Here is a 19238-nt window from a genome sequence, read left to right as displayed (position 1 = left end):
AAAAACAAACTGTACAACTGGTGCTCCACTGATAGCTTCTGAGTAACAAACTGTGCGTGAAGAAGCCACAACCCCATCCCCAAGATTTGCAATCCTAAACCCCTATGAGCTCAAATGGAAATGCCTTGTCCACAGCTTCAAGTAACTATTTTCTCTGTCAACAGGGAAAAATATTTCATGATCATGACAGCTGTTGTTTCATTATAAAGTAGATCTGGTTTAGGTGGCATATTATTTATAATGGAAATAATCCTACTGTGCAGCACACAGAGTTGTAATAATATGGCACCACTGTAACCCTTAGGGAGACCCTGATGGTGAAAACGGTATGTGACTTAGCAACTTTTTCTTTACTTGCATTATTGTTCTAATTTCCCTCAGCCCAAGAAGTAACGTGCACAGATCTGTTCAGAAACAGAGCTTTCCCTGCTAACATATTCTTCTTGCTGACAAGGTTTATGGTCTAAAAAGCTTTTTAAAGATATAAACAGAAATTAGTAAATTGCAGTGCCATCATGAGATGTTAAAATAAAAAACATGATTTATGATTTTTTTAGAGGACAAATTACCTTGACTTTGTCAGTTATAGCTTACAATGTATAATTTTGTTCTACTATTTTGTATTAATCCAGTGTTTTGTGTTTGACCAAAACATGTCATCAGTCTCTACCTTACAAATGTGAGACTATTCAGAATTATGGCTGAAAAGAAAAAAAAACCACATATATGGAAGAGCATAATATCATGCTGGAATTTCAGCATTTCAGCATTTTTGTGAAAACTACCTAATCCATTGACTTTTAAATTGCTCGCATGCCATAAATACTGAGAATAAATGGGGCGGGTGGGATGGAAGTGAAATGCCTCACAGCATAAACAGTCTAGTACCTGCTTTTGCAGTTTGGTCCCCTTAGAGGATGCTTCACTGCTGACAAGGGCATCCCCCAAGTCTTGAGAAATAAGGGCAGTGAAAGGAGAATTCTTCCTCACCGTGTGCATGTGTGTATCTGCTCACTCTTGCATTGCACTAAAGCAAAATCAGAAGAGTTGGTCTGGATTCACATCCAAACACTGCCCAGCAGAGCAGAGCCCTTTGCCCAGGTAGCAGCTGTGATATGCTGCATTTAGGCAACCCCTGCAGCTGGGCAGCAAATCACTGCACAGACCCAGGGACTGCAGCTGGGGGAGGAGACTTGCAGGTGGGCAAAAAGCTCTGCTCACCTTCAGGTGCTGGAAACTACCTGAATGAGAATACTCAGACTGTCCAGTGAGAGTTGTTGCTAGGAAAAAACTCTGGGCTTTTCCCCCTCCTCTTGATGACCTGGATCAAGCTTGACCTTATTTAAATCAAACAAAATACTTTTACTGTATAATAAAAATTCCATGTTTTAATACATTGCCATGCACAAATGAAGTCAAACAATGCAGAGTACAAAATTGTCAAATATACAAAATGATAAAGCAGATACCCAAAGCTTCCAGAGATCATGCCCAAAGATACCAAAAACTTGATATTGGTTTTGTTTTTATTGTTTAAAATAACTCCTCCCTCCCGCCCGGGCTTTGTTTTTGTTGATTTTTGAAAACAGAAGGAAGTAAAGACAATATAAAAACTGTAAGATGGAATTAAGTGATGGCCACTTTGTATACTAAAAATTAGTTTGCATGGTAATTTCTGTTTTGGGAAAAAAACACTGCTGTGCAGCTGAACACCTTGAATGCCTGGGGAAATGCAGTGTACATCAAACAAAAAGGCACACTTTTGTCTCATGCCATTTCATTTGGCTCCATCATTAAAAAGTTCAACCATAGATGTCCTGGGAATAACAGTGTGTCACTTTATAAGCACTACAGTGCTGGCATATTCCTAGATTATCAACCAAGTTAACATTAAAAGGAGATCACTGGCTTAGAGTATTTCCTTAGTGAAACTAAACCAGAACTGAGTCCAAAGGCAGTAGAACCAGACACGATTTGCTGGCTTCAAGTGACTGTTCTGACCATGATCAAGGGCTTACAGTCAGCCTTTCTGCATCCAGCTGTCCTGTATCAGGTGACCAGATTTCCCAGGACTGTGAACCCAGCCTCCCTCTCACTCCCTGAAGCTCATGTCCATCAGCAGCAGCCGATGTGGATGCACCGGCACAGCCTGGTATCTGATTCTGTCCATGGGCTCCTTTCTGGGAAGCAACCTTTGGAGACAACCCAGGTGCAACTGCAATTCCAGATGTCAGCTGCCTGCTTTCCTCAGGGTCGTGTTCAACCAACCTTAAATTCAACTCCCCAAAACAGAGAACCCCAAATTTAAACCCCCCTTTGCTGGTTTGTGGTGTGCAGACCCAAGCAGGCATTCCTCCCATCTCACCCAGACAGTGAAAAAGAAACAATAATTTCAAGGCAGGTCCAGGTAGCTGCAGTCCCTACAAGAAATTGAAAGCAAAGCCCAGCATATCCCAAAGTACTGCCCTGCCATTTTCAGATTCTGTAATATCTGTGAAAAATTTAAAAATACTTATCTTAACCTTGCCAAGCATCCCTGCAGCTTACTGCAAAGCAAAGGAGTCTTCTCCTCAGAGGACACAGCCTCTTTAGGGAAATGTTGGTCATTCCCATTGCCAGGATAGTGTCCAGTCCTGCCAGGAAATGTCTCCTGCTCTGGCTGCAGGAGCCATTCGGCACAGACAGAACACTGGGCTCTGCCTGTGGGCCAGCCCAGCGTGGCTCATTCCTCCCCTTGGACAGTGGTGTTGGATTCAGGGGAGAAGGATGAGATGTGAGTCTCATGCTGAGCCTTTGCATAGGCTGGAAGCTCCTGTCCCTCTGTGCTTTTTCTACTGTCACTTAATCTCCTTTTCACCTTTTTCAGAAGTGCAGAGAAGGAGCCTCTTACATACAAGGGGAGCAGACAAAGTGCTAAAAGGACTCCAAACATTTCTTTATCCATCTGGTCTTGAGACCAAAGTCTGGCTCAGTAAGGAAAACTTCTGCCTAGATGTAAAGCTGCCCTCTCAATATTGAAAAAAACCCAACCAACTAAGCAAGCCTCCTAAGCATCTGATGGGACAATCTGAGGTTTTTTCCTTCCCTGCAAAGCTTCTTATTGCTTACATGCAGTTTTGCTGCAATACCAATCTCCCTGCTTTAAAAAAAACCCCTGTGTTTTGCTATTTAATTTGGTGACTTATGATATTAAATAGATAAATTCAAGGCAAACGCTTAATAGAAGGAATGTGATTAGAGGTGTAACAACTACAGTGAACTTTTTTTTTCTGAGAGACTATTTAGATATATTTGGAAATATATTTGGAAATATATCAGAAAGGAGCTTTTCATTTCCTCCTTAGATGGAGCCTGGTCTGAGCCTGAGCTGTGATAATGCTGTCAGTCCTGCTCTTATGTCAGAAGCAGATGTTGCAGTCGTTCCAATTCAGCTTCACCCCTGCCCTGCAGCTGGCCCCAGCCATGCCTGCCAGAGAACACCCTCCTCCAGAGCTGCAAGGTGTCTAATACCAATCTGCAGTAAGTATTGCTTTTGCAGTTTCCCTTATTTGTGTGAACTGTTAACTCTTTAACAACCCAGTTTGTGCTTTCCCCACCACTTGATGAAGCACATGGAAGATGGCTCCAATGGTTCACACTTACCTTGTGCAAATGAACAGTGGTTTTGTGATATCTGAATCAGAAACCAAGTATTCCTTTGATTATTCCTGAAGTACAACACTCAAACCAGCTAACAGTAACAGGACCCAATCTGGCAAACCACTGCTGGGAGCAGCTGTCATTTCTCTGGGTAATCCCACTGATGTAATTTCACTTCCAGGGCTTTATTAACCAGCTCCAATGGGGCTCATCATGACAGCAGACGTTTGCTGTCTTTGAAGCAAGGAACTTGTGTACTGTTCTCAGCTGCACAGCGATACAATCGCCCTCTCCATCAGCTCTGCAGCTTCTCCACCAGTTGTTGCAGGCATGAAAATCTGTTTCTTGCCAGCAAGATGCTACCTCCTTAAGAGGCAAACCCAGCTGTTATTCCTTGCTTTGACTACACATCCACATGGCCCCATCCTTTGCTTGCAGCATTTTGTCCCAGGCTGCTATCAATGAAAGACTACAGACTCTTGCTATGTCCAAGGGTTTTGTTGTCCTTTCTTGTCTAGTTCACTTCCTTTAATTATATGCAGAAAAACCTTACAACTGTGAGCAGACCTACTGATGCTCATACCAAATGCACAGCTTTCCAGAGAAGCTGTTTAATACCATTTTGTGGGAAAAAAAAGAAGATATAGATTGCCCTGCCTTCCTGTAATATTAGAAACTTCAGGATATTTTTAATTCAGAAGTTTACATCTGATGATCTAGTCTAATCCTTGCATAATACATGCCTAATAACTTCATCCAGTAATTGCTGCACCGAGCCTGGATTCCAGTTTGAGGTAGAGCTTATTGACTTAGAAAAATACTCTGCATACATTTGAAGACTATGTGATGGAGAACATACCAGGTAACTGAGTAAGTTGTCTCCATGGGTAATCATCCTCCCTGTTGAGTATTTGCACTTAATTTCTAGCCTGAAATCAGTTTCCAACCAGTAGAAGCACACCATTCCCTTTTCTTCTACATAGAAGAGCTACCTGCCTTCAGACAGCACTTCCCTGCCCAGGTAGAAGATTGTGATTGCAGACGGAGATCAAGTCACCTCTTCAAATTGCCTCTGATAAATTAATAGCATGAGCTTCATTTATCTGACACTCTAATAAAACCTGTTTTCCTGCCCTTGAATGACACTGGGAACTACTGAAAATAATCTTTCCAAGTTGTCAATATCTTTTTTGAAAGACTGACAGTGACCAAAGAAACTGGAATGGCATCACTATTGCCAGGTCCTACATCCCAGCAAGAGCATCTCTGGGGCTGATGCTGAACAGATCATTTATGACACCTCAACAGCCACTGTATTATTGCAGACATATTCCCCATGCTTCTAAGTTGGACTTGCTACCATCTCTCCTGGATTTTTAATTTATCTGTCTTCCAGATTGTTCTCCACTACTGACTTGCTCAGATCATTATTTATTGTGCCCATTTTTGTCATCTTTGGCTATTGCCAACAGTAATTTTCTCCTTCCCTGGGGGGTATATTGAAAATAGAGCATACCTTGGGAGGAGCTCATCAGAAACAGTCTCATCAAGGATAATTCATATTTACAGCTATTTTTTGTGATCTGGCCTGTAATCCATTTTTAATTCATTTAATATGGGTGATACGGATTTTGCATTGTGCTATTTTGTTCTTTATCAGAATCAAATGCTCTATAGGAGGCTAAGTATAGTATGCCAGCAGAGCTTTTTTAAACAATCCTTTGATATCACAAAAATAACAGCAAGCTCAATTGGCATGATACAGGTCTATAAAAATAATATGGAGGGGTTTATCAATTTTTAATTGCTCTAATGATTATGCCATATCAACTTTGCCACAATTTTGCTTAAGACAGATAGGAAGCTAATGAGTCTATAGTTTTCTGGATCAAACCACTCATTCTTTTGAATTATTGTGCATTTTATGTCATTTCAAGCTTCCTTTATGCTTTCTGGTTCTGAGGAGTCCTAGGCAAGTTTTTCCTTCACTTTTGGGTTCCATTAATGGTTCAACAAATTTAGAATTCTGTTTGGATAGTTACTGCTTAATATTACCTGTAATTACTGATGGAGTAGGAGGAATTACATTTTCATGTGTAATCTGACTCCCTCCTTCCACTGGTTTCAAATACAAAACAAGACTATTTGTTTGGTTTCCAGTGTAGTGTGAGCAGTCTCTGTGCTGGGTCTGTCTAACATCACACTTAGCTTTGCTATGATGGTATTTATTAGGATATATGTAAAGTCTTTGGTGTAACCAGCCCTAACCTATTTGCCACTGACTTCCCATACATTTTTGGCTTCCTTCATTAAGCACCTATTTTTCTTACTTGCTGATTTATCCTCATGAGCCTGCCTAATCACCCATACATTATATTGGTAGGCTTTTTTGCACTCAAGATTACTTTCCTGAATTTTACTATAGGAGGTTGCAGGTAATGCTGGTAATATTTTCCCCTCACCCATCAATTTTAATTATACCAAAGGACCTTCTCTTTTTAAATTAAAATCTTATTGACAGCCTATATATACCATGGTCAATTGCAGTCCTGCAGCAGAGCTGTTCAAGGAGACTCTGATGGCAGAGATGGTAACTGTTAAAGGGACCAGGGTGAAAGATGCAGGGTTTTACTTTGCTTTATTTTGAATAATGCAGATCTTTTGACTTTGTGGCAGGTGGAGGGAGGTTCATTTTAGTGATCACAAAAAAATGCCACCTCGATGCTGGCTCCTTAGCTGACACTAATCAACACATCTCTGGAGACTGCGATGGAGTAGTGCCAATGGAGGTCTGCCAGGGACTGGCATTGGGTCTTCTGAATATTCAGGGCAAACCCAGAATTTTGTAATTTTTAATGGTTTCATTTCCTCAATGACATTGCAGCTGCAGTTGAGTGACAACACTTACCCTAAGGAAGAGACAGGGAGGGGTGGACTCACTGGGACAGCATTGTCATGCATCTGGACAAGCAAAACCAAAGAGCTCATAGAGCTTTTTCAAACTCCCCTCCTGGAAAGCTGCCTTTCCCTTAACAGAATAAATGGCAGGTGTTCAGGCACACAAAGCCACCCAGATGAAAAAAAACGAGGAACAAAACAATGCAAAGGATGATCTCAGCTGTAGTGTGCTCTCAGGGGTGAGCAATTCCTTCAGGCTTCTAGTGGCGGAATTCTCACGGTGCAAAGCACTTGGAATGGCTGAGTTTCTGACAGGGATTTTTAGCGGGGTCTGATGCTGCAACCTGGACACAGAGAAACCAGGTGAGCGTGGCAGCAGGGGGAGGCTCCAGGCTGGGAACAAGGCTGCAGGTCTGCACAGGGAACAGGGTCCTGGTCACAACCCTGCCTTGTCTGAGAGATAATAACTGGTGATCAGTGTAACAGCAGCAAGGCCTTTATGAATTTATCTATCTCCACAGACTGATAATGGCTGCTTTATGAAAACAGCATTAGTCTTTCACTCTTTTGCAGCAAACTAATGGCTCTGAGCATATTTAAATTCACTTCCTTTGCCAGAATAACTTATTTGCTCCCTTTCATGTTGACTTGGTCTTTGGCACTCTCGACATAAATGATTTATTGACCAGAGATAAAGCATTCTTTCCCCTGAACTGTTCCTGTGACCCAGGCAAAAGCGGATATGTCTGCTATTAATAAGGTGTTCGGCATAAAAAATGCAATAGACTTGATTGTCTGCACTCATCAGCCTTTCCGAGAACACAGTACCTGCCCCCATTCATAAGAGCAAAAATCTCTCCCACATGTTTATTTATAATAAAAGTTTTCAGGAGAATACACTGGGATCCAAATAGTTGTTCAGGAGATGTAGAACAATTTCATAAATATCCCTGAGGAAGCATGGCCTACTTTGGGAGAATAACAGTGATTAAAAAAATCCAAACACAATGAATAGTTAAATACAAGCCAAAAAGTACAGTTATTTCCTTATGGCTCTGGCAGACAGTTACACACGTGAGAAGTGTCACGGGGCTCGGAGGAGCTATGCTTGCAGTTATCCACATGCATAGGCTGGCTGCAGGATGGAGACCTACACCAGCTTCAAGGGAAGTTTGTCCGATAGGCACCTACAGCAGACTTCTCTCCAAGTCTGGCTACTCAGGGGTCTGGACTTGATTTTCACATTTCTCAGGGCCTATAACACTGCTTTTCTAGGTCAACATAGCTAAAATCCTGGGAAGCTTTTAAAACAAACTGTTTTAACAGGAGAAGTGCACACATCTAAATTCATGCCCATATACTGGAAGATGTTCAAAACTAACATTGATACAAAAAAAGCTTCTAGTGGCTCTCTGCCTAACGCAACTTCTTCTCATACACCCTTTTAAGATAACACTCTCTGATAAACTCTTCTTTTGTCATTCAAATTATTCTGGACTTTTTCACTGGGTAGTAAAATAAGAGAACTCCTACTGTAGAAGTATAGCATTCTCCTTTTAATTTAACATATCAAAGTATTTTGATTTTAATTCCTTTACCAACATGAAATTGATGCCAGTTGTCAGAGTGCATTTTTAAAACCTGTAGTAGAAAGAGCTGTAAAATTTGCTGAAGCTTACAGTGGACCTGTGCCATGCACATGGCCAGCTCTATTGGTATCAGGTTCCAACCTGCAACCCTATGAAAAGCTCTAAAAAGTGCAAATGTTGCAACTGGCAAAGATCCTTCTGTTTTAAGGAGAATTTTTACACCAATTAATTTGAAAACAGGGACCAGGATTTTCAGAAAGAGAATGTAGAAGCTTACTGCTCTGTAATTCTTGGGAGCTCCATTTGAGAATCCATGGAAAGACCCAAACTGTTAAAAATCACTAGCAACTTCTGAAAATCTTTGTCACCAGTTAAAATAATTTGCTTTTGGACTGAATACTATAGAAGCATCCACTATGCTGAATCTGAGATGGGTGGAGAGCTGAAACCCAAGTCCATAACCATCTAAAAAAAATTAAACCCTGAAGATAATTACCTGTTTGTTGTATAGGCACCCTCAGTGGTTGACCTTCCATTCTCTAGCAATGAACTGCATAATAATTTTTAAGAATTATAACACAGGAGTTTCCTCCAGAAAGGTGCCTGTGCCTTACTCTAGCTGCACATTCTCTCCATCACTGCATCTTCACACAGCATTGTCTCACCCAGAATTTGGAATAAATGCTAACAACTCTACAGTATCTTTTTATCAGGCTGGAGAGAGTGACAGTCTTTAAGTACACAAAAAAGCTACCTTTGATTTTAAAGAAAGAAGGAACAAAGAGGTAAGCCCCCTCAGTATGCTGATGGCATCAGTTCATTATTAAGAGTCTGCTGAGAAGGTTCTGACGTAAGGGATAGACACTAATTCCACTGAGTCCCCATGGAAGAAACAGTACCACAGCCAGCTGTGATACAACCAGTGATGAGGTCAGCCATTCAGAGACTGAACAAAAAACAACGTTCAGATTGAATGCAACAGTCTTGAGCCTGCTACAGTATATTGAAAGGCTTATTGGAACCATTTGCTTATTCCCAGTTCCTACCAAAATATTGTTTTGAGTAGAAAGTGGAGAAAGTTAATGAAGAAATCTGCCCTCTCTAAAGGGAGTGTCTTGCTCCTTAGAAGTATAGTCTTACACTTTACCTTTTTAGAGAGTTTGGTTTGGACTACAATTTTCCAGCCCTGCCCAAAACATAAGTGGTGGCCAGCATAAGGAACCTGAATTCTTCCAGTTTATTCTGGTTTTATTGCAGACCAAACCCAGGGTCACATACATGTCTGAGAAAGGCTCCCTCCCTTGCCTCTCCCTTGCTGAGTTAGAAAACACACTGTCACACTAGAAAAGAGACCCTTTGATAATTGGTGGGTGAGAGGGAGAGCAGACACAGTATCCTACAGTTCACTCAAACTACCCTGTTCTTGGCTACCTCTGTGACAGCTGTTCTCTAAGTCTTAATAAAAGAAGTCATATCTCTGCCACGTGCAAATCTATCTACACAACCTACTGTGAATCAGTGAAGGGATGCTAGTACTGGGCTTCAGTTTGGATGCAGTCTCAGCACAAACACTGAAACATATCCTCGGTATTTTAAAAAAGGACAATTATATATATATATGGACTGTGCTAGTTCTGTGAGAAAAGCACATATGAAGTGCTGATATTGTTTAACAGAATACCATTAGACTGCAAAACTAACACATACAAGACGTTTACATTCCTATCAGGGTGTTATATTGTGAACATATCCACTGAGATTGGAGAATTGTTTTAAGTTTTTCCTAAAACATCATGCCATCTGCATACATAATAAAAGAATCCAGTAGTTGCCATGCTAAAACAGGACTTCTAGTGAAGGGCATAGACAGTCCCCTAAAGGGAACTCAAAAGTTATGCACAGTGATGAAGACTGGAAGAATTTTTCCAGCTAAAGGTCTGTAAATGACCATTTTCAACAAATTAGATATTTTGGATATTTTGCACCACATATTTACTCCACAGCAAACCAGGTCTCCCCAGAATGTATCAGCTGAATGGGCTGATTTTACTTCAAGTTTGTCTTCAATCCTCCATGGTCATCTTCTGGCAGCGCCATTTATTGTGGTATTTTCATGAAGGAAAGTTCACTTTCATATCAAGTGGCAGGACAGCAGCTTTAGAGGCTGGAAATGTTTATGGAGAGCTCTCTGCTGGGGCTGTGAGAAACAAAATCCAAAACCAGACTGTGAGTATAGGACAGAGCAAAGAAATTATCATGCATTTCAACTCAAATTTAAAAAGTCAGGTTTGATCTTAGTAAATGTAGTCCTAGAAAATATATTGCTGTGACTTTTTTTAATCAGTTTTACTCACCAACCAAAAAAACCTTAATCAATTCCTTAGATAAAGTGCAGATGAGCAATCATTTGCATGATTTAACAAATCCTACTTGAATTTTATTGCCTCCTGTTAGAGCACTGCTTATTCCTCCTGCAGTCTGCGTCCCAGAGAGCAGGGCTCTTCTGTTTGGTTGGATTTGCATTAACTACTGAAGGCTTGATAGCCAAATGCTGGAAAGGCTCTGCCAAATGCCCAAGCAGTATTTGATGTTCCTACACCCTTTCTTCTGGCTTAGATGGTAAGAACTGGCCATTTCACATAGACGTGAAAACAGCTCACCCATATCATTCCCCCCTGCAGGCCCTATAAGGTAACGAGGAGGTTGCAGTTTCTCTTTCCCTTGCTAAGCAGTACAGCACACTCAGTGTTGGTGGCTGCTATTCCATGCCTGAAAGCCCTTGCAGAGGTGTAAAACCATCACACCATAAAGGAAGAGAATGTGGAGGTTACTTGTAACCTCTTCATCCAAACTTTGAGAAGCACAGAAAAAGGACAAGAAGCAATGGACACAAGAAGCAACAAGAGATATTCCAGTTAGATGCAGGGAAAAAAAATCTTCTGAGTGAGGGTGGTTACCTTTCGGACCAAGTTTCCTGACCAGGCCATGGGACCTCCACCTACACAGATAGCTGCAGCTCAACCAGATGAGTCCCCACACAACCTGCTGACATGGCCTATGCTTTGAGCATAGTTTACTGCAACCTTCTCCTGAAACCTCTTCCAACCTAAATATTTTTAAGCTTGTACATTTTATGATGGGGATGTGCTCCTTGTTCTGCCTTTCTGAACAGGAGATGAGTGCCTGTGCAGAACTGCTCACACTGAAGCACATTCATCAGTTAATTCAGTGTGTAGCACATACATGCTTGTAAACCCATCACAGGCTCAAGCTTCTGGGGCTGAGGAGCCATGCAGAGACAAGTTCACCATATTACTTACTTGAATCATAGAATTATTTAGGTTGGAAAAGACCTTTATGATCATTGAGTCCAAGTGTTAACCTAGCACTGCCAAGGCCACCACTAAAAGGTTTTGGGATGCAGCTTTGTTTATCACACAGTCCTCACCCATCACCTGTTTTACAGACCAGATCTCTGACCAGGGCAATGATGGGATGAGACTCATCAGAAGGGGCTTTGCACCCTTTCCAGCTGATACCCTGCTTCTTTCATGAATGCATATATCTGTGTGTGTGGGAAGAGCTGGATTGTTAGGGTTTTGACGCCAGATTCCTAACTGTGAAGCAAACAGGATACCTATACTGCCAAGGCAGCTTTCACATCAGCTGAAACTCAGGCTGGCAGTGGATTTCTGCTTCTCATTCCTTCAAAATCATTCCTGGTAGACTCTTCTCTGTGGGGTGTGGGCTGACTGGCTCTGCCAAGCTGTCACTCTACCCATATTTGCCTCTTCCAACCCCGAACTCTTGTAGCAATGGACATGAAGGTCTGATTGAGCACAGAAAGGATGGGATGATAAATCAGTAGGTACTGCACAAGACTAAAAAAACCACCCACTCCCTGCCATGAGCACTTGACCTCTGAGTGTAAATATGCCCTATGAAATAGAGAACAGTAAAAACCAGTTTCCTTAATTATTTCCCTCTTTATGTGGGCATATTTACCTAATTATGGTGCTAACCTTGATTTCTGTTTTTATAGCTGCTTTGCTTTTATCCTCCAGGTTCTCTAGGGCAATGTTCCTAACACCACCTACTGTCATCTACTACATGAGATGGCCACATGACTATTGGCCTGAGAAAGATACACATTTTGGACCCAGCAACTGTTTTTACTCCATGGAAGAACATACAGAAAAGTTTTGAGCCTTCAGCTGGTCTACAGAGATAACTGACTAACTAACTAACATCCCCCTAAGACAGAAAAGAAAGCAAAGGTGACATGAGCAATTTTGAAGACAAAGGGCAAACCTATGGGGAGGTTTTAAAACTGGAGAGTGGCAAACAGGCACTTAATCTCAAAAGTGTTTGATTTCAGGTGAATTAGAGGATGTCTCCCATCTGTATAGCACCAATAGACACAGGCCTGTCTCACAAAGGCCTGTCTCTCCTTCTTTAAGCTTATTTGCTGCACAGAAGAGAAAATTTCAAAAGCTCTCCCAAGCAATGGAAAATACCTTGTCTAGCCACAGAGTTGGAGGACTAAAGTAAAATGGGTAAACTGGCTAATTTTATCAGGTCAGGCTTCATGATTGCACTCATGCTGAAATTCCCCAATCATCCCCATTGTCTCAGTCATTAGCTTGTACTTGTACTTAAGTTTGAAATGAGCCAGCTAGCCCTTCAGGCAGAAACCCACGAATGAGGAGAATGGGACTGATCCCAACCTGAGCTCCATCCACACCACAGAGTGAGCACTTCCAGCCACTCAGAGGTGTCTGGATACAAATGGGGACATTGAGCAAGCAGACAGCAGTAGTTCTGTCAAGCTCTGCATTTAGATCAAGCAAATTGAGGCTTTAGTGGTCACCTAGCCTGCTTCTTCTCTTCTCACTTTGTCTTTTGAGGACAGGGTTTTAGAAGCACCTATTCTTCCTGCATAGTTTTTTGTGCTCAGCTGGAGGCTCCGCTAAGGACCCTGGTTTTCTAACAGTACATATGCAGTATTTACTGAAAGTAAAGATCTTTATAAAAGGTATCACAAATGAGCAGCTGACTTTGAAAACCCTGCCTGAGACAGTAAACTCTCGAAACAAAGACAGCCCTTTGCAAGGGGTGTATGTGCTTACAGCACAACAGTGATCAGATCTAATCTCACATGACATTTTCAAGAAGCTGATGTAGAAAGACAACTATCATTTCAAAGCCAGAGATGTATTTCAGTTTTCGAGTTTCTGTGCTGTGTGATTTTTGTCTGAGAAAGGGATATATTTTACATTCATTTTAAACACATGTTAATTCAACTCAACCTAGAGGTATTACCTATTTGCCATATTTCCATAATTGAGGAATTCTGATAAAGAAAACAAGCATCTATTATCTTTGCCAGGTTTACTCTCCTGGAACCAATTTTATACTATATTTCTAAAGTCAGCACATTTCAAACACAGGATTATAATGAAAAATGCCTGTTTCCAAACATCCTACTACCATCTATTCCTTGGAGTCTGTGAAAAACTGCATTTAGCTGTATTTAGTAATATTTTTCCTGTGCTAGAAAGGCCATAGATATCTCACTTTACATGTCTCATGTCAGTTTAGACATTATAATAGGCTGTATATTATTGCAGACTTGTTGCATATTGGTATTAACTAATTAGAGTTCATGCAACTGTCAAATGATTGTGAGGGACCTTAAAGACCATCTCATTCCAACTCCCTGGCCACGGTCAGGGAACCTTCCACTAGACAAGGTTACTCAGAGCCCCATCCAGCCTGGCCCTGGACACTGACAGAGATGGGGCATCCACAGATTCTCTGGGCAACCTGAGCCAGTGCCTCACCACCCTCACAGTACAGAACATCTTCCTGAAATCTCATCTAAACCTGCTCCTGTCAGTTTAAGGCTCCTTGTCCTGTCACACCACTGTGGAAAGTCCCTGTCTAGCCTCACTGTAGCCTCCTTTAAGGTAATGGAAGACGCTGTAAGGTCTCTCTAGAGCCTCTTCTTTTCCAGGCTGAACAGCCCCAGCTCAGCCTGTCTTCATGAGAATTGTTCCATGGTCAATTTACTGATTCTGGACTCCTCTGGACTCATTCCAACAGGTTCATGTCCTTCTTGTACTGGGGACTCCACAGCTGGACACAGTACTCCAGATGGTGTGTGTGTCCAGCTCTGGGACCTCCAAGAGATACCATCGCCATTGAAGAGTTTTGGACATTGATGAATGAAAATGCCTGGAAGCCCATTCATAGATTTACCTTTTTCTTGTGCATTGAATTATTATTAATACTGAGGTGTGAGAGAATGAGGTGTCTCTGTAAGGCTCATGGAAATTCATGTAAAAAGAAAGTACCTTCTTGGGGAGCTGCTGATCCCAGTCAGTCACTATGGTGGAAGGAGAATTGGCAGGGGCTGGGAAGTGCTGCCATGGGGTAGCCTTGGCAGGGAAAGGAACCATTTCCCCCTGTACTTTACAAATGAAGTTGTACCTGAATTTGGTTTCACAAAGCCATCCCATTCCTGCTCCGGGTGGAGAACAGCCCTGGTTCTTTTAACCTGTAGGTGAACGCAGCTATTGCTGCACATCCTCATTACGTAACAGGTTGCTGATAACCAGAGTCAACAATGCCAGAGATCCAAGGTTACCTCACACAATTGCATGTGTGGAGCCAGCTGGAGCCAGCACAGAGTGGGTGGCAAAGCCCCAGCCCCTAGCCCGCTCCATCCACCCACCAACCCCTCCTCTCATTGGAGCAGCTCCGGCTTGCACAGGCTGCAAGTCAAGCCTCAGGGCAGTGCCACAGCCCAGCAGCCTGTGTTAAACAGTGACACATTAACCTAGGGACTGAATGCAACACCCAGCAGCTGAGAGAATACAGACATGTGGATGCTTTTTGATAAAGCTGCCAATATTGTTTTGATTCCCAACCAGTCATGTCTTGTCTGACTTTCCTAATTACCCTCTCATTACTAAAAACTTGTAGCTGATACAGTCTTGAAGGTAATTTAATGTTGTTTGTCAAATGCAGCTGTCAATATGGTGGAAAAATACCAAGGGGGAAAAGAAGGAAGAGTCTTCTTACTTTGATTTTTTAATTTGGCTGCCAAGCAGGAAACCAAGATTTTGGTTTTGGACTACCTTGACAGAAAAGGTGGGTCTGTGAGCACAACACCTAGAGCATCTAACACAGTAATCCTAATCCCAAACAGCTGATATTCTTTAATGAGTCCATGCAAAATAACTATAAAAGACAAAAATATGTAGAATCAAATGTTGTTTTCCCTTCACACCTACTTTTTTAGCTGAGAGTTAGGACATACTTGTCATTAACTATAAAACCCAACCATGAAACCAGACATTTTTTGTTGAAATGATCAGGGACATTGATGTACCATTACAAGACTCCAAGAGCAGAGTCCTTTAAACAAACAGCAGCTGATATATGAATTGCTATTTCTGCAAGGAGAAATTCAAGGTTTCTTTTTCTTCTTCTGGACAACTTGCTCCCATAAGCAGGTACTCTTAATCCTCCTGGATAGAGTTTTAATATCGCCATAAATACGCTCCTGAATAAATATTCCAGCGTGAGATCTAGGGAAGAGAATGATGTTACAAGCAACAGACTCCTTGGTGTTATTTATGTAGTGCTACACTGCTCACTGAGTGTCCCAGGCCCCAACAAGGGCTTTGAGGGGGCAGCTGGAACACAGCTTGGCACAGTCCAGTCAGCATGGTACTGGGCGAGTGCTGTGTGGAGACCATGGGTATGTGGGATCCTGGCTCATCTGATCAACAGCACATCTCATACCAAGGAAGGCTTCAGGGTTCCTTCCAAAGGCAGTTTAGACAGGATGCTCAGAGTTTTAAGACAGATAATGAGCATTCAACAAGGTCGGGCAAATCCCATGCTCTGTGTTCTGCCTCAAGAGATAACTCCTTCTTGCCTGTGATGCTGGGCTCTCCAGCCTGCATCAGGCAACTCTGAGATGAAACATTTCTGGGAGAATGGATGTCATGGCAGATGCTCTCAGCAGGTAACCTTCTGAAAAAACAATTAGTCAGAGTTATTGCAGCTGCTCTGTGGAACACAGTTGGTTCACACAGAATGGGTTGAAAATGTAGTATTCCAAAATGTGTTTTGCTAAGCCATTCAAAGCCATCAAATAGTCAGATTAGCAAGAGTCTCTTTATGAGTCACACACAACCCCAGCTTCCTTACCTAAGCAAATCTCTCAGCAACTTTACTACGTTAAAAAAAAATGAGAACACATAATGATTCTGTGTACAGATTATTTATGAAGGAATTTTGATTTTTTGCCCTTTCCTTCAAAAAATAAGAGTTCTTGGTGGACAACTCTCTAAAGTGCTTGAGCTCACACTCTAGGCTTGTTTTGAAAAATATCTTAAAAGACTTTTACATCTTCTCAACTTGATTTTACAGTGTGATCTGAAAACCTCAGGACAAAAATCTGTCCCAAGAAATTATGTTCTTTCTATGCCTGTGCCTAAGCAGCTTGTGAAAATTTCCCAAGCTTAGAAGTTTGGTTCAAAAATCAGGAAAAATCCTAGGAGAGATTATTTCTTCTTTCAAAGTGGTTCAATCATTTCAACTCAAGATGCTTCATACATCCTACCACCCACCTGCTGTTGGAAACATTCAAAGGAAACAGAAAAACACATTCAACAGATTATGATGATATCCTTGAACTAACAAGCAGTTAAAATATCTTGAAAAATTATATGCAACTGCTTCCTTAATGCTTATGGGTTCTTTCAAAGAAGTCTCTTGATCTACTGCACACCTACCTATCACTGTGACTAGTGAACTGGCTGTCCTGAAGCATTCTGCTCAAGAAACTCAAATTGTAGCAAGCAAAGATTTAATGTGATGCTACGGAGTCCGATAGTCTCATCTGGTGCCATCTGAAACTGAAAATGCATATGAGATTGCTGACTTTACACCTTACCATGCATCTCTCTCACTGCCTGGTTGTAATCAGTTTTTGGTCTGTCAAGTTCTTCTGGGGTGCTCTGCAGGAAGTGAAAAAGGTTGTCACAGATGAATGGCATTCCCCATGCTGGGGCTCTGTACAGCCATTTGCACTGCATTGTGAGCCTTTGCATATCTATTGCTTTTACCTTGAGAGACTGGGTTTGAAAATTAAGCTCCAGGAACTGCACAAACTGAACTCAAAGAAGACATAGCCTTTAGTGGTACCTTCAGCATGCATAAAGTGCTTAACCACACAGTCCCCAGTGGTTTGGTGGCTGCTCTGATCACCACCTGGAACCTGTATTTGCATTTACTCTACAGATTCTGCAGGGCACTTTCAAGACTACCCCACTCAGAAGGGTGCAGCAGCATTTGGGAATTATTCTGTGCATTATCAGTTCTGTGCATTATATCATCCTATTACTTGCTTTAGGATTCTCAATGAAATATGAATTAAGATAAGAAATACAATCAGATGAAACTACAAATTTCACTGGAAAAATTGAAGTATTATAACAAAATGGTTTGGAAACTCTCTGGAGCTACAACTCCCTCACTGGTTATGCAGGGCTTATGCAGGATTAATAGGTGGAACAAACTATCCACCTTTAGGGAGATATTCACTGTGAGACTCTCTGAAATGAAAATTTCCATTCTGTGATTAACCAAGTGAAAAGGGAAATTATACCTACTAAAACCACCTAAAAAACTGCACACATGCACACGCACAGCAAAACAAAAATGCATCTACTACAAAACCAGTCCCCACCTGTTAGTTAGTTAGTTAGATAGTTAGTTAGTTAGTTAGTTAGCTAGCTAGACAAGCAAATTCGTTTAGCTTTTTGCAGGAATTAATCAATATATACCCTTTACCTGTATTAAGACATTGTGTTACCAATGTTTTTTGCAGGACCCTTGAACTGCTCTGAACACCAAACAGACCAAATACAGAAAAAGAACATTTTGGTACCATTCGGTACTTGCTTTATTCTTGCAGTTCAGCATGTGCCCCACCACCTCATTTAATGCACAATATCAACCTCTATCTGGAAAATAACTATTGCTATTCTCATGGACACAGTGTCTAAACATGTTGCCAAAAAAGGCCTTAATTTCAAAATACCTCAGTGAGAAGACATGGCCTTATTTTACAGTTCCTAGTTAAGCACAAAGAGAGTTCCAAGGCTGCATTGGTGCTGTCTGTCCAGCTCCTGTGTCCAACAACAAGTGCTTCAGGCTGTCAGAGTGATGTGGGGCTCCTGAGGAGAAGAGGTTTGAGGAAGCTTCTGGAATACGTACTCCAGAATGCCAATGATGCCTTCTCCTAATCTGGCCCAAAGTCTCATTTTATCTCAAAATTGTACTTTACTGATTGTCATCTGAAAATGAAATTGCTGGACCATCAATGTTAACAATCCATCATGGCCCTCCACAACCACTGGGTTGTATAGGAAAAAAGCAGCCTCTATTTTAGCCTCATCCATCTTATTGTGACCAAATCTTCCCAGGCATCCTCAGAAAGGTCTACACAACAATTAGCATGTTGCATACACCACTACTGCTTTAAAATTAAATCAAATAGAAGGTCCCTGGTCTCCTTCTCCTAGCTGCAGGACCAAGCTCAGGGAGAGCTGCAGTGGGGGCAGGTCCTATCCAAAACAGGGATCCTCTTCCACCCCACGGGTGATGCTGTGTCAAGGCAGCAGAGTGGGCTCACCCTCTGCACACCAGGCTTCATGTCTCTGTCTAAACAGCTAGAAAGTTAACTACAGTGACCAAAATGAGTTATCACATTTGAAGAGTCCCCTAGGTGATTACTGAGACTGTATCTGGATGTATTCCCAAAGGAGACCCTAAATACCAGTAATGCTGCCTTGGCAGAAGGGCTTGATAAACAAAGGATGGGCAGTTCACATCAAAGTTTTTAAGTCATGCACAAAGTCTAAGTACTGAAATTATGTGGGCTGTATTGACCACAAAGCCAAATCAGTCATGAAAGCCTGACATGTATGAAACAAAGCAAGCCAATGTTCAGAATGCATGAGCTATTCAGTCATTCAGGGTTTTGGGGAGTTCCTGCTCAGCACAAGGATTCTTTGACTGGTTGCAAATTGT

The 19238-nt window shown here is 41.7% G+C and overlaps 1 protein-coding gene across 1 annotated transcript in view; it reads right to left on the bottom strand.

Annotated features, from left to right (window-relative positions):
• Positions 1–1360: 1360 nt before the first annotated feature.
• SAMD12 (sterile alpha motif domain containing 12) overlaps positions 1361–19238 on the bottom strand; it is a 176406-nt gene continuing 158528 nt past the window's right edge. Inside the window, exon 5 of the mRNA XM_005516945.3 lies at positions 1361–10323. Within this exon, the coding sequence (XP_005517002.2) occupies positions 10301–10323 (23 nt within the window). The 3' untranslated portion in view covers positions 1361–10300. The remainder of the gene's footprint in view (positions 10324–19238) is intronic.

Source organism: Pseudopodoces humilis, chromosome 1 (assembly GCF_049639895.1).
Source record: "Pseudopodoces humilis isolate 2021_Gansu_Grassland_sample_001 chromosome 1, ASM4963989v1, whole genome shotgun sequence".
Taxonomy (NCBI): Eukaryota; Metazoa; Chordata; class Aves; order Passeriformes; family Paridae; genus Pseudopodoces; species Pseudopodoces humilis.
Note: the sequence above shows the minus strand (reverse complement) of the source record. Positions and strands in the feature narration are given on the sequence as shown.